Raw genomic sequence first — 23,816 nt, forward strand, 5'->3', positions numbered from 1 at the left:
GTCAGGGTGGAATGTGTTGGTGAAGTTGATGAATTGCTCAACCTCCTCGCGGGAGCACGAGGTGGCGCCAATGCAGTCATCAATGTAGCGGAGGAAGAGGTGGGGAGTGGTGCCGGTGTAATTACGGAAGATCAACTGCTCTACGTAGCCAACAAAGAGACAGGCATAGCTGGGGCCCATACGTGTGCCCATGGCTACCCCTTTGGTCTGGAGGAAGTGGGAGGATTCAAAGGAGAAATTGTTAAGGGTGAGGACCAGTTCGGCCAAACGAATGAGAGTGTCGGTGGAGGGGTACTGTTGGGAACGTCTGGAGAGGAAAAAACGGAGGGCTTGGAGGCCCTGGTCATGGCGGATGGAGGTGTAGAGGGATTGGATATCCATGGTGAAGATGAGGTGTTGGGGGCCGGGGAAACGGAAGTCTTGGAGGAGGTGGAGGGCGTGGGTGGTGTCTCGAACGTATGTGGGGAGTTCCTGGACTAGGGGGGATAGGACAGTGTTGAGGTAGGTAGAGATGAGTTCAGTGGGGCAGAGGCATGCTGAGATTCAGTGGGGCAGGAGCATGCTGAGACCTCCCTCCCCTTCCTGGACCTCTCCATCTCCATCAGTGACGACCGACTTGACACTGACATTTTCTACAAACCCACCGACTCCCACAGCTACCTGGATTACACCTCTTCCCACCCTACCTCTTGCAAAAATGTCATCCCGTATTCCCAATTCCTCCGCCTCCGCCGTATCTGCTCCCAGGAGGAGCAGTTCCACCATAGAACACACCAGATGGCCTCCTTCTTTAGAGACCGCAATTTCCCTTCCCACGTGGTTAAAGATGCCCTCCAACGCATCTCGTCCACATCCCGCACCTCCGCCCTCAGACCCAACCCCTCCAACCGCAACAAGGACAGAACGCCCCTGGTGCTCACCTTCCACCCTACCAACTTTCGCATAAACCAAATCATCCGCCGACATTTCCGCCACCTCCAAACAGACCCCACCACCAGGGATATATTTCCCTCCCCACCCCTCTCCGCCTTCCGCAAAGACCGTTCCCTCCGTGACTACCTGGTCAGGTCCACGCCCCCCTACGACCCACCCTCCCATCCTGGCACTTTCCCCTGCCACCGCAGGAACTGTAAAACCTGTGCCCACACCTCCTCCCTCACCTCCATCCAAGGCCCTAAAGGAGCCTTCCACATCCACTAATATCATTTATTATATCCGTTGCTCCCGATGCGGTCTCCTCTACATTGGGGAGACTGGGCGCCTCCTAGCAGAGCGCTTTAGGGAACATCTCTGAGACACTCGCACCAATCAACCAAACCGCCCCGTGGCTCAACATTTCAACTCCCCCTCCCACTCTGCCGAGGAAATGGAGGTGCTGGGCCTCCTCCACCACCGCTCCCTCACCACCAGACGCATGGAAGAAGAACGCCTCATCTTCCGCCTCGGAACACTTCAACCCCAGGGCATCAATGTGGATTTCAACAGCTTCCTCATTTCCCCTTCCCCCACCTCACCCTAGTTTCTAACCTCCAGCAACACGATCCCCGGACTTGTCCGACCTGCCCAGCTCCTTTTCCACCTATCCACTCCACCCTCTCCTCCCTGACCTATCACCTTCAATTCCTTCCCCACTGACCTATTGTACTCTATGCTACTCTATCCCCACCCCCACCCTCCTCTAGCTTATCTCTCCACGCTTCAGGCTCTCTGCCTTTATTCCTGATGAAGGGCTTTTGCCCGAAACGTTGATTTTGCCTGTCCTCGGATGCTGCCTGAATTGCAGCATCCTGGTAAACCTATTCTGTACCCTTTCCAAAGCATTCACATCCTTCCCTTGGTGGGGTGACCAGAACTGTAAGAAATATTCCAAGTGTGGCCTAATTAAAGTTCTGGCTAGTCTATCCTTGTACTGAATGCCCCTTCCAATGAAGGCAAACATGCCAAAGGCCTTTTTGTTTTTACTATCTTATCTACCTGCGCTGCCACCTTCAATGATGTGTGGACCTGCACGCCCAGATCCCACTGCATATCGATACTCCTAAAGGTTCTGCCATTCACTGTATAATTTCCACCTGCACTCGACCTTCCAAAATGCATCACCTCACATTTGTCGGGATTAAGCTCCATCTACCATTTTTTTTTGCCCATGCCTCCAATTGATCTATATCCTGCAGTATCCTCTGACAATTCTCACTATCTGCGACTCCACCAATTTTTGTATCGTCTGCAAACTTACTAATCACAAACAACAGAGGTTCCCCTCAATGATGAATGAGGGATGCTGAACGAGGTGTGTTGTTTCCACTACTTTTTGAAATGTTGAATTCCAGAGAGCATTATAATTTTTTTTCAAGAAGGCATCTTCTTCCCTTTAATTCACTTTCCTTCATATCTAAGTGTGCATGTATGGGTCTGCTATCTGACATGGGAAACCTGTTCTGACAAAAGGCTTGCTGTGCTTCAGCCCTTTGTGAACATTACAATTGTAATCCTATCGACAGTGTGGGAGCTACTTGAACTTTAGAATAGAAATTTCTACTCCGTTAACCGCAGCCACTGTGAAGCCTCCCTGCTGAAAATAGTGGGGCATTTGTCAATTGAAAGTATGACTTCAGTGAGACAAGCAGCCAGTTGCAGTATACATCTCTAACAACGTTTCAGAGTTCCTCTACCTCTCATAAAGGTGTCTTTTCAGCTAAGAAGTGACAAGTTTCAGCAGTATCCTGTACCTTTTTTTGTTTTTGAGGTGTTGGTTAATGGTATTTTTGGTTAATGGTTGAGCTGGCAATGAAAGCAGGTGATCATTACCTCATCTTAACTAACTTTTCAGGAGCTCTGGTTGAGCACAAATCTCATCAACCAGCATCCTTTTCCTGTGGTAACCCTCTGCTGTCTCACATTGCTGGAATTCAATGCAATGCCATTCTGGTTATATTTGAAAATTCACTGGGAATCTGATCTTTCCAATTACTTCCGAACTGCAAAAGTATTGTCCTCCCATGTTGACCGTCTTCATATGTTGAAATCAAAACTCCAACACCCATTTCATTAATTGTCTCCTAAAGCTGAGAAATTCCTTTCACCCCTAAATCTAAATCTTCTGTTTACAAGCTTAAGGTTTGTTGTCCGCATTAGCTAATCCTGATTGTCTGGTCTGCGCCATCTCGGAATTATTAGTCAATCAGTGCTGGAGGAGTCAGTTTAGCGCATCATGCTTACAGAATTATCCAATTAATTGTCTTACTCTGGCAATGTTTCCTAATCATTTGAAAATGTGCTACCCTGATCCTGTTAAATCTTGATCCATCTCGGTGGCTTCTCAGTTATTTTCTTAAAAGGCATTGTAGCTACAGCACACACTTTGATTCTGAAGTGTATGTTCAAGTTAAGCTAGACGAGTCCACTGAAGCTTGAAAACAGCGTAAGTGGAAATTGGATTGGCTGTCAGACCTTGTGGAGCATTATTTAGTTGAGAAATGTGATTACCATCGTCCAGCCTATAGGTTTGGTCTGTCTTAATTCAAGTAAGTTGGAGTACTTCAGGAAGGTCAAGAAGATGTGAAAACAGAAGTAGCCCATTCAGCCCATTGAGCCTGCTCTGCTATTCAATGAGAATTTATTCTTTCGGCCTGACATTTCAGCTGGGCTTTTGTGATCACTGACCAAGCAGCACATTGTGTGACTAAGGCAGAGATATTTAGCAGTTGCAATAAAGTAATGTGATGCTGAGACAGTGAGCCATGGAATTCTATGTGAGCCATGGAATTCTATGTGGGGTCCTTTGTGTCTCAACTTCTGACATTAACAGATGACAGTGTGCAGCAGTCAGTATTCTTCTGGAGAAACACCTTACACTTTTCAATCAGAGGTAAGCCATTACTTGAGCTGGCTGTGTGCTGTGACCAGCAGATGCAAAATTCTTTCTTGTGAAAAGAACATGCTCCTAATTTGTGATTTGCTGCTGCATTTTGGTTGGAAGATGAGAATTTATATTCAGAATGAGCAAGCTTCTTTTGACTCATTGCATCAACCCCATCTTTGGGGTGGCATGGTAGCTCAGTGGTTAGCACTGCTGCCTCACAGCACCAGGGTCCCAGGTTCGATCCCAACCTTGGGCGAAGGTCTGTGTGGAGTTTGCACATTCTCCCCATGTCTGCGTAGGTTTCCTCCGGATGCTCCGGTTTCCCTCCACAGTCCAAAGATGTGCAGGTCAGGTGAATTGGCCATGCTAAATTGCCCATAGTGTTAGGTACATTAGTCAGAGGGAAATGGGACTGGGTGGGTTACTCTTCGGAGGGTCGGTGTGAACTGGTTGGGCCGAAGGGTCTGTTTCCACACTGTGGGGAATCTAATCTAATCTATTCACTTCATTGCCTTAGTAGGAATGATATGTTGATTCTGGCGGGAGTGCAGTATAAATTTACCAACATGAGCCCTCAACTCTAAGGATTAAATTGAGAGGAGATTATGCAATATCGGGTTGCATTTCCAGAAACTCAGAAGATTCGAGAGTGATTTGAGCAAACTTTCAAGATATTCTTTCTACCCTATTTCACTGTTGATCAGTCTAGGCTAAGGTTAAAAATTACAGCCAGACCATAGCCAATGACCATTAAGAAACTCATTCACATACAAAGGATGGCAGAAGTTTGGAACACTATCCTGCAATTAACAGATTTGGTGTTAATTTCAAATCTGAGATTGCTAGAATTTTGTCAAACAAATGCATTGAGGATGAGAGCTGAAAGCAGTTTTTTTCCATGGTCTTGTTTAACAACAGCAGAAAAACTCAAGGTGCTTAAATGTCTTGTGTTACTTAATCCCATCCCCCTTCCCCTTTGAAGTAGCCACCACCCAAGCTTGTTTATTGCACACATCATTGACTTCCCTCCCTTTAACATTCCATAACACACACAAATTCACTCGTCTGTTTCTTAATTCAGATGTCCTCACTTTAACTGCTTTGAGTTTATGCCTGACTGCCAGAAGCTGTAGCCTCAATCTCAGTGTAACATCATGCACAGGCCTTTCTTGAGTGGATTTCAAGACTAACTTGCTGAATTGGTTCGTTAAAAAAGTATTGAGCAGTTTAGTGGAGCTGCACTAGATATGTTTACATTAGACCAGGACGTGTGTTTAAAAGTGCATTCATACTGCAGCTGCACCATTGGTATGAAGTGGTTTCTTTTAAGGTGCGTTAGTAACATAAGTACAGCCTGAATCCAGTGGCATCCACTTTACTCCTCTTAAGCATTACTTTCGTGTAAAGCTGAAAGCTTTCTGCTTCAGTGGGAAATTTGTTGTGTGGAGGCACTGTAACATAAACTGAGTATGATGTTTGCAGTTCTGTAAGTGCTTGTGCATGTTCCAGGCTAGCTTTCTGAGAGTGGTCATTGTATCTGTCTAAAAGACTGCATGAAGGAAGATCCAGTGCTCTCGCCTTACAAAGCATCTTGCAAAAGCGGTGCTGATGCCTTACCTAATTTCCATGATGTTGATGGAGAGTCAACACCATCTATTCCGTATCTGAATACTTGAGAAACTCTGTGAAGTTCTTTTGCATTGTTGATGTAGAAGTACTGCGTTATATAATGCAATAAAACAAAGAACTGCAACTGCTAGAAATCTGAAACAAAATTAAATTGCTGGAGAACTCAGCAGCTCTGGCAGATCTGTGGAGAGTAAGCAGTTAATACTTTGAGCCCAGTGACCTTTCTTCAGAACTTTTATCACCGAAAAAGTGGTATGTATGCTGATGTCAGGAGTTGGGTAGGGAAAAGGAATGTGTGGGTAGACCGTCATCGAGCCTGGAGAGAGAGTGGGGAGGGGAATGTTAGGCAGTCAAAGGGATTGTTGATAGGGAAGAAGAGAAGCTATATTAGTGATATTGGGGACTATGAGTGGATGAAAGTCGGTTGGCTGTGCTGGAAGTCACCTATGGCATGACAGGATCTGGGAGTAGGGAGTGGGTAAAAGGCATGGAAGAAAGTGTTCAGCTCTAAAGTGATTGAACTGCACATCGAGTCCAGATTTTATTGCAAGTAGCGGTTGGCTAGACATCGAAGACTTCCATTGTATACATATTTTCACATGACTTGTCTAGGGTAGTTCATGATTATTTGGGAATGGAGATTAAGAAAAATATTTGGAATCAGACAAGTTTGTTTTGTTCATTCAGAAGATGTGGATGGCACGGCTGAAGTTGATATTTGTTCATTCCTAAGTCCCTTTGATGTAGTGGTGGGCTGCTCTCTTGAACTGTTGCAATAATAGGAAGGGTGTAGTGGGATATGGGCCAAGTACTGGCAAATGGGACTAGATTAGGATATCTGGTCGGCATGGACAAGTTGGACTGTGGGGTCTGTTTCCATGCTGTCTATCTCTGACTCTATGGCTTGTGGTAGAAGTGCTTCCACAGTACTGTCTGGGAGAGAAGCTGTGGCCTATTGATGGAACAGCAATATTTCAAAACCAGAGTGGCTTTGAATTGGAGGGAACTTGCAGGTTTTGGTGCTTTTGCATGCCTGCTGTCTTTCTAAGTAATGGCAGTGTTGTTGAAGTAGCCCAAACGAATAGATCTTGCATGGCGTGCACATTATACCCACTGTGATCCGCTTGTGGGAGGAGTAAATATTTGAGCATTGATGGCATGTCAGTCCAGCTGGATGGTGTGTTTAAGTGTTATTGGAGCTACACCCATCCAGGCAAGTGGAGAGTATCCCATCATATGACTTAGTCTGCACCATTATAGATGATGGGCAGACCTAGAGGAGTGCGGAGGTGAGTCTGCCTAATTTCTGACCTCTTGTAGTTTCTTGTATTTGTTTCGTTAGACCAATCTCTGGTCAGAAAACACGATAGTGTGAAAGATTGTTGAGTGAGGTGATTCCAGTTCTGAAAAAGGGTCACGGGACCTGAAGTGTTAACTCTGATTATTTTTCTGCATTGATCCTGCCAGACCTGATGAGATTTTCCATTAATTTCTGTTGTGAATAATTTGAGTTTATATGTAGGGCAAAGTGAATTAGTAAGGCACAAATTTAACAAAGTTTGATTTGACCAGTGAAATCTTACGTAAGGTTTTGGGAGCTCCCATTATAGAAATAACATTAAAGCTGTTAACTAAACAATATTTTTTGAGGTATTAAGAGGCAAGTTTGATGAGTGTGGTTGATGTGAAAACTAATTTACCAAAGATGTTTAATGAAGTATCATAATCTTAGTAACATCACAGCCCGTGGGATTATAGAGACAATGCCAGTGGGATGTTAAATTTGGGAACGATAAAAGATGATGGGTGTTTGTAGTGAATGGTTGTTTTCAGATTCTATTAGTTGGTTCCAGTACACCTTGCCAAAAAAAAATGTTCTTTTCAATATATACTAGTGGCTTGTATGGCATAATTACAAAGTTTGCAGTTGGCACTAAATGTATTAAACAATTTAATACATTTAATACAAAAAAGTAATATATTTCAGGATGCCAAGAGGCTATAGACAGACCAGTGAAATTTGCAAACGCACAGTAACTGCGGTACTATGAAGAAGGTGGCCCATGTGTGCTTTGTTTGGCAGAGCAGCAAGCAGGTAAATCAGAATCAGTCAGGGGGCCCTCCAATTTCAAATTCTGTCTGTCCCACACTCGCTGCTATAGATCTTCCAGTAGCAGGTGCTCTCCCTCCTGCTTTTGTTGCTTCTCGAGGTTCAGATTCTCTGAACGAGCAGCAGTGTCAGGAGTGGGAGAACCTGCTGTTGGAACTCAAAGAATGATCATTCCCAGACAGTCCTGCTGTTGTCTTGCAGGAGACTTCCCACTGCGCACTTCAATCCATCAACATCTCTGGAACCAGGAGGTTTCTGATGAGAAGAGGGTGGCACGGTGGCTCATTGCTTAGCACTGTTGCCTCACAGCACCAAGGACCTGGGTTCAATTCCAGGCTCTGCGACCATCTGTAAGGAGTTTGCACTTTGTCTGCATGGGTTTCCTCCCGCAGTCCAAAGATGAGCAGGTTAGATGGATTGGCCATGCTAAGTTGCCCATTGTGTACAGGAATATGTAAGTTAGATGGATTAGCCATGGGGCATGCATGGTTACAGGGATAGGATAGAGGGGTTAGTGTAGTTGGGATGCTGTTTGGAGAGTTGAGCCAAATGGCCTGTTTACACACTGTAGGGATTCTATATAAAAAGAAAAAACTTGAGAGAGAAAGGACCAAGGAAAGTAGGCATCAAAGTGTGAGACATGTAAACAGTTTAAGTATAAGCACCAAACAGTCTTGTATCAGTTACTAAACGCAGGCAAACCTATCTTGAAAACTAGTAAAACCTGAACTTGAAAAAAAATTGGCACAAGCAATAGCTGGCAACTCCAGAACTGTTTTGTTGATAAGTCTATAATGTGTAATTGCGAGAGGTTTCATGGGCTTTACAGTGCAGGCATATTCAAGTTTGGGTGAAAAAATACAAGAAATTCTGGAGGAAAATTCGCATCCTGAAGGTGCAATGGTGAATTGATAAATTCCTAGGATCAGGCAGGCATAGTGATGTTTGGTGGAGGGGAGCTGACTGAGGTGGATGATACCTAAGGATATGCTCAGCTGTAAGTAGAGATTGGTGTTTAGAATTCAAATTGGAGAGAAAAAGTTCAGGGCGAATGGTATTCTGAACTCTGTGTGTTAACTGCTTTGGTAAGGATTGAGTTAGTGAAAATGAAAAAAAGGGCCCGAAAAATCAAATGACAGTCCTCAGTAAAATTAAGCAATGCAACTGTTTTTTTTCTCAAAAAGGGGTCTCCAAAATAAAGATTCCTTGTTCCTTGGATCTGGAGTTATGTTTGCCGAAGTCTTTGAAAGTGGCAGGACATGTTGAGAAGGTCTTTAAATGACACGTGGTATTTACATCTCAGGGTTACCATTGACCAGAAACTGAAATGGACCAGCCGTATAAATACTGTGGCTACAAGAGCAGGTCAACGTCTAGGAATACTGTGGCAAGTAACTTGTCCAACTTCCCAATGCACAAGCCAGAAGTGTGATGAAATATTTACCACTTGTCTGGATGAGTTCAGCTCCAGTGACACTCAAAAAGCTGACATCATCCAGGGCAAAGCATTTACTTCTTGGCATCCCATCTACTACCTTCAACGTTCATTTCCCCTCACCACTGAGGCCCAGGAACAGCAGTGTGTACCAGCTACAAGATGTACTGTGATAGCTGTCCGGCAGCACATTTCACAACCATGACCTCTACTGCCTAGAAGCACAAAACCAGTAGATACACGGGAGCACCACCACCTTGGAAGTTCCTCTTTTAGGCACAGAGCATCCTGATTTGGAACTGTACTGTTGCTCCTTCACTGCCCATGAGTCAAAATCCTGAAACTCCCTTCCTAAACAACATTGTGGTCACCCTACATTCAAAGGACCGTAGCGGTTCAAGATAGCTTGCTACCTTCTTGGGGGCAACAGGGGCAGGCAAAAAATGCTTGCCTAGCCAGTGATGCTCACGTCCCATAATGAATGAATGAGAAAGAGATCCTTGACTTATACATAGCAGCCTAGAGTCCAAAAGCAAAGAAGTTATGTTAAACCTTTAAACAACACTGATTAGGCTGTTGCTGATGTATTGTCTTGCATTCTAGGTATCACACTTTTGGAAGTTTGACAAGGCTTCAGTAAGAATGCAAAAGGGACTTAGTAAAGTAGTGCTGGGGTGTGGGACTTCAGATCTGTCTCATGGTGAGAGAACACAAGATTACTCCTACTGGAGCAGAGAAGGTTAATGGAGGCGTTCAAATTAGTGAATGATTTTGATACAGGAAACAGTTCCGAAGCATTTACTTTGTCAGAAGGGTTTCCAACTCTGAGGTTGTTCTTTGAACGTGATTGTCAAATGCACCATGGGTTTGTGAGGAAACCTCTGTTAGCCTCACTCTAGCTCATTGTGTGAAATGTACTGTCTGAAAAGATGGAGGAATCAAATTCAGTAATAAAGTTGGAAAGGGTGTTGTTAAATACTTGAAGAAAAACTATTTGCACAGTATTTCATGGCTAAGGCAAAAGAACAGGGACTAATTGGGTAATTCAGCATGAGTCAACACAAGTGCAATGTGGTAAATGGTCCTTCTGTGCTGTATTATTCTATAATTATGAAAAGGCCATGACTATATACACTTAAGAATATTGCACTTTAATTCCTTGGGCTTGCCAAATTCTGTTTAGTATTGAGTGCTCATTACACCTGACATTAAAAACATATCCCCATTTCTAGCACCAGGATTCTTCCTTGTGTGGATGGACCTCTCATCTACACGAGCAACTTCAAGTCATAATAACACTTATTGATACCTTATCAAATGCTGTTGTGCTGCCATTCCCTAAGTGGCCTTTCTTGTATCCTTTGTGTGAAAATAGTTTAGCTGAATATCTGATTGAAGATCTGTGTTGAAGGTCTGATTACTGGCATTAAGATTGAGATTCGGTGGGCTTCTTTACTTGGAACTATCTAAGAACAGCCTAACAGTTGAATAAGTAAATAACAAAGTTGTTTATCTGCCGTCAGTTTGTGTTGAATTCAAAGCCATTTCAATTCGATGTCTGTACACGGTACTTGCTAATATATACAAAGAGGGGAACCTCATTCTACTTCTTGGTCAAGTTACATGTTTTAAACTTGTGCAAGTGTCGCTCTTGCTTTCTTCAGAATAACTTGATTTTTTTTGTTCAGTTACCAGAGGCTGCTACAGACCATCGCTGTACTGGAAGCTCAGCGAGCCCAAGCTATTCAAGACTTGGAATGTTTAAGCAGACATCAGAAGGAAGGGTTGAAGGAGCCCATTACTTTTGTGGAAAATCTCCAACAGCAGGTAAGTCATAGTCAGGTCCTTAAGTGTGTTTTCTGTTTTTTGGAGTCGTAGTAGTAAGGACCTCTTTTTCCTTTTTTTTCTATCTGTATTTTCACTAAGATTCCCAACTGAGCTAGACAATTACATATCTGGTGAGTGAAGACTATCCTTTGTGTTGGTTTCTCCCATTGGCTGTCAGGCTATTTTACAAGTTATTAACATAGAAGGAAACAAAGACAGCCGTACAGGTACATTATTGCATTCGAAAATTTGGTGACGACTTGCAGAATGTGGTCAGAGTGCTCTGGGCCTTGACCCCACCATACTACACTGAATGCAGAAACGACTCTGTCACTCTGCTGTGATGGGGAGCCGTTACTCCATTGTCAGAGATGCAAATATGTTATTGATCAGATTGCAAAGCTGTGATGGGAACTTGAAGGTTGCTTGCAGATAAGATCAAATGGGCAGAAGAACTCCTTTCACCTGAGCTCTGGGATCGTAGGACATGTTTAGAACCAATCTGAAAATAGTGTGAAGAGCCAGCCATGTGATGTGAAACTGCAGACAGAGCAGGCAGTGGTGGCAGGTTCTGATTTTTTTGAAGGGCTTCAGTAATATACTGGGCTTTTAATAAAAACAAAAATTGCCATTCTGCAGAAGGGTCACTAGACCTGAAATGTTATCTCTGATTTCTCTCTGCAGATGTTGCCAGACCTTTGAGTTTCTTGAGCAATTTCTGATTTTGTTTCTGATTTCCAGCATCTGCACTTGTTTGGGTATTTTCTTTAGTGAGTTTTTAAGGTAGTCTGACACTTTTAATGGCAATCTTCAGATGCCGATTTATTGAATTCAGCTTTACAGTGTATTGAGATGATTTGATTTCATGCCCTCGGAATAGTTCATTATTATCCATTACTGCTAACCTCCTGCAGCCCCTTTGTCCCAGCTGAATGAATCAGAGCTGCACTGAAAGTCAAATAAGTACCTAGAGCTAGAGAATCATTCCCAGGCAGAAATAGCTAGACAGTTTGTGGATTCAAGCTTTTATAAACTCATGTAAATTCTGTAACAGTGATCTGAAATGGAAAATTTCAATGAATAATGTTAGAAAGCATAAAATTTGATAGAGAATGGTATTTGCCACAATCATGCCTTTGCTGACTGTCTTATCCAAGTAATCCTGTCTTCTTGTATGCTCCTTATTGTCCAGCACTTTCCTATTTTGGGTATGTATCCAATTCCTTTTGGAAGCTGCTGTCTAATCTGCTTGCACTATCCTTTCTGGCAGTGCATTCTAGATGATGACAACTTGCTGTGTAAATAAAATAATTCTCATATTCCCTCTGCTGCTGTTGTCATTTATCTTAAATCTGATCCCTCTTCCAATGGAGACAGTTTCTCTCTCTATCCACTTAATTAAAACCCCTCAAACTTTTCACTTTTTTACTGAGCGCTTGTTTCACTAGAAACTAGTAAAAGTAAAATCTGATACACTGAATGTGGATGGATTTTAATGCTTTAACCTTGCCTGTAATGTAGGTTGACATGGGTTTTCCATGTCCACAAAGAGTGGTCCAGCTGCCTCAGATCCCATGGGACCATTACACGTCTGGGCTAGGAAATTTTGAGAAAGAATACAGAAATAAGAAACACAACACACGGAGGTTAAAACTCGTCTTTGACAAAGGTACATATTTGTACGATTGTGTTCTTCATTTGGTTTGCTATGTGACCTCCTCAGATCTTAATGTGGATGAAGAAAATATATTGAGAAATTTCTTTCCAAGTAAATTTTGGGAAAAACATATGCGTTGTTTTTGGTCCCTGCTTCAAATTCTGCTCCTTAGTTACCAAATCCTTCTCACACTGGCAACTGTCTTTGGCTGAATCTGACTGTTTTCAACTCTGGTGTCCCTTTTAGATCCCTTCCACACAGTCGGTAATACTGTCTGTTTCACCCTCTGTAGCATTGCCTGACTCCAAATCTGTCTCAGCTCACCTGCTACTGAAATCTTCATCATTGCTTTTGGTATGTCTAGACTTAACTTTCTAAATGCACTCCTGTCTAACTTTCCGTGTTCTACCCTCTAAACTTGAACTTATCCAAAACTCTGCTGCTCATCTTCTTTCTTGCACCGTTCACTCTAGAATTTGCTCACGAACAGTAGATTCCAGTTAGCACCTTGATTTTAAAACACTTCACCTTGATTTCAGATCCTTCATTGGCATAGCCCCTCCCCACCCCTGTAATCTTCTCCAGCTCAACAATCCTTTCCATATCTGCCCCTACCCTCCAAAGTAATTCTTGACTATTCCTGATTTTAATCGCTGTGCTAGTAGCGGCCATGCCTTCAGCTCTTGGGCTCTTAAACTTTGCAATTCCCACCCTAAACCTTTTTGCTTCTCTACCTTTTTTGTAACTTAAGACACTCCTTAAACCTACCTCTTTAACCAAGCTTTTGGTCCTCTGTTGTAATATTTTGGGTGGTAATATCTTGTTTTATTGTGTCCCTTTGAAGCATTTTGGAATGTTTGGTAATGTTGAAGGTAACATTTTCTTCACAAAATTACAAGTCCAGTTGTTTTACAGAACTTATATGTTGTCTAATTTGGATTTTCTCAATGGGGTTAGGTTTGCCTGTGAGACCAAAAAGTCCCATGGATTCCAAGAAGGACGCAGAGTCGGCGTCATCCTCTTTTTACTCTTCAACTTTACCCTCAAGTGATGCCCCAGAAGTAATGATCAACAGCCGTGCACAGGTGAGGAAAATTATGCAAATTAATTCATTTGATGCAATGTTTTAATTCTTCATCACAATGAAATATTGGTTTCAAAGACATAAAGAAATGCAAATTGAAAGTCATTGTAAAATGCTTTTGGACTTGCACCAACTGTAAATTCAGTTAATGCTCAAACTGACTGGGAGTCGTAATTTGGTGTAGTGTTGTGCTGAACTTTATTTCTGAATTCATGCATCTTTCCTCTATTGAGCTATTAAGAAGCAGAATTGCTTTGCAGTTACAGTGTTGTTGCTACAGGTTTACAATGTTGTACATAACCCTCCTCCTTGCAATATAATCCACATCATTATGACATCAAGGTAGCATTTGTCCAAGTGTGGCACCCAGAACTGGAATTAGTGGGAATTGGGGTGGACGGTAATTCTTTGCGGGTTCATCTTGTATCTAACAAAGGAAGATGATTGTAGCTGATGGAGGTTAGTTTTCTCAGTCCCAGGATGTCACTGCATGAGTTCCTCAGGGTAGCTTCCTAGGTCCAGCCATCTTCAACTGCTTCATCAATGAACTTTGCTCTATGTAAGGTCAGGTGCGGGGATGTTCGCTGATGATTGCACCGTGTTTAGCACCATTGTTTGCGACACAGAAACTGAAGGAGCCTGTTTCCATGTGTAGTAAAACCTGGACAACATCTAAGCCTGGGCTGATAGGAGACAAGTAACGTTTCCATCACACAAGAGGCAGGCAGTGACCAGCTGCAACAAAAGAGAACCTAGCTCTACCCCACACGCATGCGCACACGTGCACATGCGCACACATGACTTTCAGCAGCATTATTACTGTTGAATCCCCTAATAGCAACAACCCGGGAGCACCATTGCTCAGAATCTGAACTGGACTAGCCATATAAACAAGATCAGGTCAGAGGCAAGGAATTCTGCAAAGAGTAACTCACTGTCTGACTCCCCAAAGTCTGTCCACCATTTGCAAGGCACAAGTCAGTAGTGTGATGCAATACTCACCACTTGCCTCAATGGTTCCAGCTGCTACAACATTGAAGAGGGTTGACACCTTTCACGACAAAGCAGCCTGTTTGATTGGCTCTCAATCCATCACCATTGTTCCCTGCATTCTGCACTGAAGCACAATGTTAGCAGTGTGTGTGCCATGTACAAGGTGCACTGCAGCAACCTACCCAGTTACCTGCAGCAACACCTTCTGAAACTGGGACCTCTGACACCGAGATGCATGAGACCACCACCACCACCTGTACGTTTTCCTTCAAGATACACACCATTCCTCTTTTGAAACTGAATCACTGCTCGTTTACTGTCACAAGGTTAAAATCCTATAGTTCCCTCTCTTACAACACTGTGGATGTACCTACACCCGAAAGACTGCAGCAATTCAATATAGTAGCTCACCACCACCAACTTGAAAATAGTTGGAGATAGACAGCAAATACTGGCCCAGCCAGTGATACCTGCATTCCATGAATGAATTTTTTTTAAAGAATTCTTGGGGAGAAAAATCTCCAATCTACATAAGTCATGAGTTTCCTTCACTCGGATTTTTGGAAAGCTGCTGTGTGGGGTCATGTCCTCTCGCGTACTTACCAGCTCAGCATCTGTTGTTGATTTTGAAGTCGGACTGAAGCAGTGACAGGGTAAATAGGAATGACTTCCTGCTCAAAACAATGCCAGGCTATCTTAAAATTCGAGTTAAATGTGTTAAAAAGCAAATCCATATGTAGATTCATCACAGAAACAAAAGCAGAAATTGCTGGAAAAGCTCAGCCGGTCTGAGGAAGAGTCATTCAACCTGAAATGTTAACTCTGCTTTCTCTCCACAGATGCTGCCAGAACAGCTGAACTTTTCCAGCAATTTCTGCTTTTGTTTCTGAGTTACAGTATCTGCAGTCTTTTCCGTTTTTACATAGAAACCTATTTGGGCCGACATAGTCCAGACGAGTAGAAGTAGATTGAGCTAAGATTTTCTCTGCATGCTCAATGCTGCAAAACTGTATGCAGGTTACAAAGAAAGGGTTTACAATTTCTCCTGTTACCCGTAACCTATTCTTGCCCCATTGTTGGAACAACATGGAAGAAGCATTGCCGCCTGAGTAGTTGTGCTAGCTTGTGATTGAGTGCCTGAAATGAGAATTGTTACCTTTTTTATCAAGACTAAAATAAAACAAGAAACGCTAAATCCACTGAAGTAATGGTGCACATTAAATAGTACGTGCAATGTTTGCTCGATCGTAAATGTTTGTTTTCTGTATTTGTGTTTTTCAAATAAATTTCTATTAGATAGAATTTACAGCACAGAAGCGGGCCACTTGACAGTGCTTCTGCTCCACATGAGCAAATCCTTCAGAGACTAAACAAGATCAGGCTTGAATTGGCAGCCGTGTTGAATACTATGTGCCAGTCTCAGTAAATTATTTGCACAGAGTTGTGGATATGGGAAGTGATCATGATTGTCCACTTCAGAATTGGAAATTGCTGCAAAATGCAATGTGCTTGGTAACGAAAGGATGTTGGTATTCATCATCCCCATCTGTAATTTGCTGTTTGCTTACAGCTTGTGCAATCACTGCAGTAAATTATTATTCACCATACAGTTTGAATTCTCCCTCTCCATATACTGCAATTAATGCTGGAATTATGCTGGGTTAGGTAGAAAAATCGAACTGTTACTGAACAGTCAGTGACGTAGCACTGTCTTGCATCAGTGCAGTGTTCTGATTGATTGTAACCTTCATTTCCATGTTAGCTCCAATATTGGCAGGTCATCCAGCGCAACAGTAACTGAAGATTCACCTCAAAACTGGACTAAGCCCTGTTTTGTACTGTGACATAAGGGGCTAACTTTCTCCATCTTCTGCTATTTAGTATGTTGAGGCCAGGAGAAGGTCATCTCTAGGGTCAGCAAGGATGCACCTCCGTCTGAATCCCAAGCTCCATTCATGGAGGTAGGCTTCTGTAGTGGCATTATGTCCCAAGAAATTTGCAATATTAAATAGGCCAGATCTTTAGTTTTGGCTTGGAGTGTGTATATTTCAGAGGCTGAAATTCCTGTAGGCTTTTAGATAAAGACAAAAAAAACTGGAGATGCTGGAATCCAAGGTAGACAGGTAGGAGGCTGGAAGAACACAGCAGGCCAGGCAGCATCAGGAGGTGGAGAAGTCGACGTTTCGGGTATAACCCTTAGTCATACAGCATGGAAACAGATCCTTTTGTCCAACCAGTCCTTGCTGACCAGATATCCTAAATAAATCTAGTCCCATTTGCCAGCATTCTAAACCCTTCCTATTCATTTACCCATCTGGATGCCTTTTAACTGTTGTAATTGTACCAGCCTCCTCCACTCCCTCTGGCAGCTCGTTCCATACACACATCACCCTCTGCATGAAAAGGTTGCCCCTCAGGTCCTCTTCAAATCTTTTTCCTTTCTTATGCTGTCTAGTTTTGAACTCGCTCACCGTAGGCTAGTCATCTATCCATGTCCCTCATGATTTTATAAACCTCTATAAGGTTAACCCTCAGCCTCTGCCCCCTCCTCCGGCCTACTCAGTCTGTCTTTATAGCCCAAATCCTCCTGTCCTGGCAATGTCCTTGTAAATGTTTTCTGCAGCCTCTCAAGTTTAACAACATCCTTCCTATAGAAGGGTGACCAGAATTGTACATGCTCTTGTAAAAGTCACCTCTCCAATGTCCTGTGCAGATGGATAGTTTAATGAAGATTGAAGGAGGGCAGAAGCCAGAAGCACCACCGGGCACATCCAAAAATGAGGTGCCACACTAGTGAAGCCACAACGCAGGACTACCCTCACTGTCAAGCTGTGCAAGCCGCAGGTGACAGACCAGGGAGAAGCAACTCTGCAGTGTGGATCAGATGAAAGCTCAGCGGCCCTGACGCACCCAATCATGACTAGTGGTGGGCAACCAAAGAATGAACAGGAGGTAGAGGTTCCACAGATATCCCCTCATTGATGGTAGGATATTCCAGGGTGCCAGTGCAAATGGCAAGGCTGTAGCACCTGCATTAACCTCAACCAGACATGCTGAGTGAATGATCCATCTCTGCCTACTCTCAAGGTCTACAGCATCGCAAACACCAGCCTTCAGCCACTTTGATTCACTCCACGCTGTACCAAGAAACAGCAGAAGGGAGTGGACACTGTAAAGGCGAGGGACCCTGACACCAATCCAGCAACAGCACTGAAGACTTGTGCTCCAGACCCGGCCGTCCCAAACTGTTCCCGCACAGCCATGACACTGAGATCCACTTGGCAATGTGGAAAGCTGCCTCAGCATGGTCTGCCCACAAACAGCAGGATAAATCCAAACCGCCCTACCAGTTCACTCTAAATCACCAACAAAGTGATGAAGGCATGGATGGATGCTCTCTGAGGCTGTGATTGTCTCCAGGGTCACCCAGCTCCTAACCTCACTGCAATCCATTTCCAAAAGTGTAAAGAAAATGAGCAGAATTCCAGAGGTGGTGAGAGTGGCTGCCCCTGACATGAAGGCATCCCTTTACAGATTATGGCTTCAAGAACTGGCAGCAAATACGGAATTGAAGGGAACCAGAGAAAATCTTCCCGCTGGGTGGAACCACACCCCAGACGATGGCCGTAATTACTAGAGTAGAATCATATCAAACTCATTACAGACCTGCAGGAGCCCCGAAGGGCAGTGACCCAGGTACAAACATCCCCAACCGCTTCAATGACCCTCCCTCCTCCACAAGGTGAGAAGTGGAGTTATCCGTGGATGACTGTACAGTGTCCTTCACCACCCGTGATTGCTCAGACATCGAAGCACTCTGACTTTATAAGCCACAAAAACCTGGACAAGGTTTTGTCTCTGGCTTGAGGTCGACAAGTGGCAAGAAACGCACACACCGCACCAAGCGCCAGGAATCAACTATCTCCAGCGAGAGGGAGGAGGGGGAGAGACCCCGTCTCCAGCGGGGGGGAGGAGGGGGAGAGACCCTGTCCCCGAGGAGGGGGAGAGACCCTGTCCCCGAGGAGGGGGAGAGACCCTGTCCCCAGCGGGGGGAGGAGGGGGGGAGACCCTGTCCCCAGCGGGGGGAGGAGGGGGAGAGACCCTGTCCCCAGCGAGAGGGAGGAGGGGGAGAGACCCTGTCCCCAGCGAGAGGGAGGAGGGGGAGAGACCCCGTCCCCAGCGGGGGGAGGAGGGGGAGAGACCCTGTCCCCAGCGAGAGGGAGGAGGGGGAGAGACCCTGTCCCCAGCGAGAGGGAGGAGGGGGAGAGACCCTGTCCCCAGCGAGAGGGAGGAGGGAGAGAGACCCTGTCCCCAGCGGAGGGGAGGAGGGGGAGAGACCCTGTCTCCAGCGGAGAGGAGGAGGGGGAGAGACCCTGTCCCCAGCGGGGGGGAGGAGGGGGAGAGACCCTGTCTCCAGCGGGGGGAGGAGGGGGAGAGACCCCGTCCCCAGCGGGGGGGGGAGGGGGAGAGACCCCGTCCCCAGCGGGGGGGGGAGGGGGGGAGACCCTGTCCCCGAGGAGGGGGAGAGACCCTGTCCCCGAGGAGGGGGAGAGACCCCGTCCCCAGCGGGGGGGGGAGGGGGGGAGACCCTGTCCCCGAGGAGGGAGAGAGACCCTGTCCCCAGCGGGGGGAGGAGGGGGAGAGACCCTGTCCCCAGCGGGGGGAGGAGGGGGAGAGACCCTGTCCCCAGCGGGGGGAGAAGGGGGAGAGACCCCGACCCCAGAGGGGGAGAGACCCCGTCCCCAGCGGGGGGAGGAGGGGGAGAGACCCCGTCCCCAGCGGGGGGAGGAGGGGGAGAGACCCCGTCCCCAGCGGGGGGAGGAGGGGGAGAGACCCCGTCCCCAGCGGGGGGAGGAGGGGGAGAGACCCCGTCCCCAGCGGGGGGAGGAGGGGGAGAGACCCCGTCCCCAGCGGGGGGAGGAGGGGGAGAGACCCCGTCCCCAGCGGGGGGAGGAGGGGGAGAGACCCCGTCCCCAGCGGGGGGAGGAGGGGGAGAGACCCCGTCCCCAGCGGGGGGAGGAGGGGGAGAGACCCCGTCCCCAGCGGGGGGAGGAGGGGGAGAGACCCCGTCCCCAGCGAGAGGGAGGAGGGGGAGAGACCCCGTCCCCAGCGAGAGGGAGGAGGGGGAGAGACCCCGTCCCCAGCGAGAGGGAGGAGGGGGAGAGACCCTGTCTCCAGCGGAGGGGAGGAGGGGGAGAGACCCCGTCCCCAGCGAGAGGGAGGAGGGGGAGAGACCCCGTCCCCAGCGAGAGGGAGGAGGGGGAGAGACCCCGTCCCCAGCGAGAGGGAGGAGGGGGAGAGACCCCGTCCCCAGCGAGAGGGAGGAGGGGGAGAGACCCCGTCCCCAGCGAGAGGGAGGAGGGGGAGAGACCCTGTCCCCAGCGGGGGGAGGAGGGGGAGAGACCCTGTCCCCAGCGGGGGGAGGAGGGGGAGAGACCCCGTCCCCAGCGGGGGGGAGGAGGAGACTTGTACAGCAAATCATTTTCATATCTACCACGATTGAATCAGCACCATCAAAATCCCTGAGGGCACTACCAGATATAATGGAAAGATTAAAAAAAAATTCATTCTGTGAAAAGATGCATTTTCGTTTTCCTTTATTTCCTGTATTTAATGGTTTGAAAAGGGGTTGAGGGGGCACTCACTTTTGTTTGAAAGGTTTTAAAAAAAAAAAGTTAAAAAATGGTCTTTACTGTTCACACTTTATGGAGAGAGACTAACTCACCTGAATTCTCAAGTTCGTGGGATGTCATGTTGCATTTTAGAGCTTAAATGTATCTGTGTTGTAATGTCGGAAATGTGACAGCTGGGGGACACAGCAGAGTCCCCAAGCTGTAGTCTGACAATGACCAGATAATTTGTTGTGGTAATTGTGATTAAAGGATAAATGGTTGGCAGGTCTCTGAGAGCTTTTGTACTGCTCTTTCTCTGAAAGGTGGCACTGCCAACATTGGAACACTCTTGGAATGCCAGCCCAGGAGATGTGCTCAAGTCTTGCAAATGATGCTTGAACGCTCAAACTCTGATGCACAGGGGAGTGTTAACCTAACCAAGTGTGAAGTATTTGCAGAGTTTCCTTGTCTTCAAAAAGTAACATCCAATCCAAAATACTGGTGGGTTGTGTGCATTGCTGGCTGTTAATCGCTTGGCCCATGTGGAGGTTGGGTGTGTCCCTCCAGTAGTTATTTCCAGATCTTATCAGACCTTCCTTGTACAGCAAGTCATTTTCATATCCATCTCTTTGCATTTTCCTGAGTATAACTTAAGTGAAAATGCCCTTAGCAAAGACAGGAAATTCTGTCTGTTGGAGTTCTGTACTGTTTAGCAGAAACTATAATCATGAATTAAGTGTGTCTGAAATTGAGAATTACTGGATGATGCTATTTACTGACCTTGTAAGATAGTAGATTCTGGGAACGTGTTAACAGATTTTGGGGGTGGTCAGTAAAAAATAAAAGCCTTGTTCAGTTTTGTCAAGTTCATTCATTTTAATATTTCTAAATCTAGTCTCTTGTGCATCCCCAGTATTTGTTACTATACAATGGTCTTGCTATCAACTCTCCCATCTCAAATCACTCCTTTTAAGAGGTTCCTTCAAGCCTACCTTTTTTCTTTAAGCTTTCAGGTAGCTCACTAAAGTATCTCAGTTTATTTGCACTTCTAGGAGAAAGTAAGGACTGCAGACGCTGGAGATCAGAGCTGAAAAATGTGTTGCTGGAAAAGCGCAGCAATTCAGGCAGCATCCAAGGAGCAGGAAACTCGACGTTTTGGGCATAAGCCCTTCTTCAGGAATCCTGAACGGCTTATTCTCATTGATTCTCCTGCTCCTTGGATGCTGCCTGACCTGCTGTGTTTTTCTAGCAACACATTTTTCAGCTTATTTACACTTCTGTAAGGCACCTTAAACTATGTTAAGGAAATAATACGAATGATTCCTGATTAGGACCTTTCTCAGATTTTTCCTACGGTCAAGGCAGATGGGGTTTGTATTACTTTCAAAAAATGTATGTTCTGGACATTTAGCTTGGAAGTTGGCTGAAATTAGATGGTCAGGGCGGGACATTGGATAATTTCAGGGAATAATTTACTACACCTCAGATTGAATATTATAAATTCACTCATCCGACTTCAAAAATGTAACTGATTTACATTTTACAGTACTCTATTCTTGTGATGATGCTGTCACTTTAACAAGGTTAGTTTACCATAATCCTTTTGGAGAGAGGTCATAAATGCAGAGGTGCCGAAGAGTCTGGAGAGGTGGGGGTGGGTGTAGGTTTAACAGTTCAGTAATGGAGGGGGAATGGCCGGTTCTGCCCAATTCAGGTGTTTTCTAGTTTTCTTTTAGCTGTAACAGTCACAAGATGCAAGAGTCCAGGGGAGTTGCAGGCTCCCGTAAAGAGCTCCTCTAACTTTCTCCTGAGATCTCTTCGGATGTTGTTCCCTCCTGCCTGTAAGAATCCATGTTTGAATTTACCTTTTTGCTAAGGGGTGTGTTTATGGGATGTTACTGTTTTGGAACAGTTAATCAGTCATTGTTACTGTATCAGATTGTTTTAAGTTGTTCTAAATTCAGTTTTCTTTTGTTCGTCTTTAAATAAATTCTGTTTTGCTTGAAGCTGAGTGGTCTGACCAGCTGCATCCCACCTGGAATATCCACTTCACATCTGCCTTTAAAATAAGAAAAAATTAGGGTCTAGGCTACCTTCTGAAAATATTTTGAGGGGGTCCTGTCTGGTCCATAACATTCTGAAGGGGAGAAAAATTACATGTTTTCTTTGCATTCTTTCAGGTAATAAGAGGGAGAATCTGTGACGACTCCAAGTCAGAGACATTTAACCAGCTTTGGAGTGTAGAAGAACAGGTAAATATTCTAATTCTCACCATAACATGGCATTGAATTCAAAGTAGAAAGAGCATAAAGCTTCAAGTGTGGGAAAAGGTCTTCCATAATTGTTGTACCATCAGTTGTTTTAGGATCTGAGTTGATTTTCTCTGCTTGAAACTTGCAGCTTGTTACTCTGCATTTAGTAAGGAGAATAAACAATTTGTTTTTGAAGTACATATTTTGTCGTTGTCAGTGAGAGCTTATATAATACAGAATAAGGCACCCCTTTTGAAGGTGGAGTGCAGTTTGGATTGAAACCAAGATGAAAGTTAAAAATAAGATTTAAAAATTAAAATGTTTTAATGAAACAGCATATTCACACCACAGGCAGTTGGTGAATATTCAATAGATTTTAATCCACAATTCACCTAATTGCACGATTCCACACAATTGTTTTTGATAACAATTTTTCATCCCAGAAAATATGAAACACATGAAAATTCCCAAAAAATTTTAATTCAGTATATCTTTTCACAAAGAATTTATTTTCTCTCTCTGACCCCTTGGTGTCATTTTCAAAATCCTCAGGATAACGTCTGCGTCTACACCTCTTTTCTCAGTGTTTGTTAATACTCTGAAAATTTCATCGTCAGTTCGAAAGGCAACATCTGTAATAGCGCTCTCTTTATTTTAAGTGTTTGTTGAAATACTAAATATTTCATAAGACTGCATTAAAATTTTCTTCATCCTTGAAGCAAAATGGTGAGAATTCTTGATGTACAATCTCTGTTATATTTTTCGATGTTTTTCAGGAAATACTGAGATGTGCATGTATGCTGTTGATATATTGTGTCCCCATGAGAATATTCAGGGGCTCCTGTAAGGGCGGCAGTAATACTTAACTACACACACAACACATTTAAGATGACTATTTTCACCAATTATCTGTACCAAAGTAATCGAATACCGCTGATCTACTGCCAATATCATATTCTAGTCTTGAGTCCTAATCATAATGAGGATCATGACATGGAGGTGCTGGTGTTGGTCTGGGGTGGACAAGATTAAAAATCTCACAACACCAGGTTGTTATCCAACAGATTTATTTGGAAGTACAAGCTTTTGAAGTGCTGTTCCTTCATCAGGTAGCTACCTTGTACTTTCAAATACACCTGTTGGACTATAACCTGGTGTTGTGTGATTTTTAACTATGAGGATCAGCACTGAAAGTGTCCCCCAAAATGCTTGGACTCTCACTTGCAGCAGTTGTAAATTCTTCCATTCTGCTGCTCTTTCAGTTTCTTGCTGCCTTGATTGAGCGCCTCAATCTTCCCTGGCTCTGAGTGTCGCCTGTATCTTTCTCTTACCAAGTAATAACATGCTGCATCTCA

At 44.8% G+C, this 23,816-nt stretch overlaps 1 protein-coding gene across 1 annotated transcript in view; it reads left to right on the forward strand.

The window, feature by feature from the left end:
• The window catches only part of zzz3 (zinc finger, ZZ-type containing 3), a 129,705-nt gene that overhangs the window by 60,309 nt on the left and 45,580 nt on the right, over window positions 1-23,816 (forward strand). Inside the window, exons 3-6 of the mRNA XM_087990414.1 lie at window positions 10,725-10,863; window positions 12,385-12,532; window positions 13,478-13,605; window positions 22,390-22,461. Coding sequence (XP_087846540.1) covers window positions 10,725-10,863; window positions 12,385-12,532; window positions 13,478-13,605; window positions 22,390-22,461 — 487 coding nt within the window. The remainder of the gene's footprint in view (window positions 1-10,724; window positions 10,864-12,384; window positions 12,533-13,477; window positions 13,606-22,389; window positions 22,462-23,816) is intronic.

Source organism: Chiloscyllium plagiosum, unplaced genomic scaffold (genome assembly GCF_037043375.1).
Source record: "Chiloscyllium plagiosum isolate Xiang-an unplaced genomic scaffold, Cpla_swu_hap1 HiC_scaffold_9, whole genome shotgun sequence".
Taxonomy (NCBI): Eukaryota; Metazoa; Chordata; class Chondrichthyes; order Orectolobiformes; family Hemiscylliidae; genus Chiloscyllium; species Chiloscyllium plagiosum.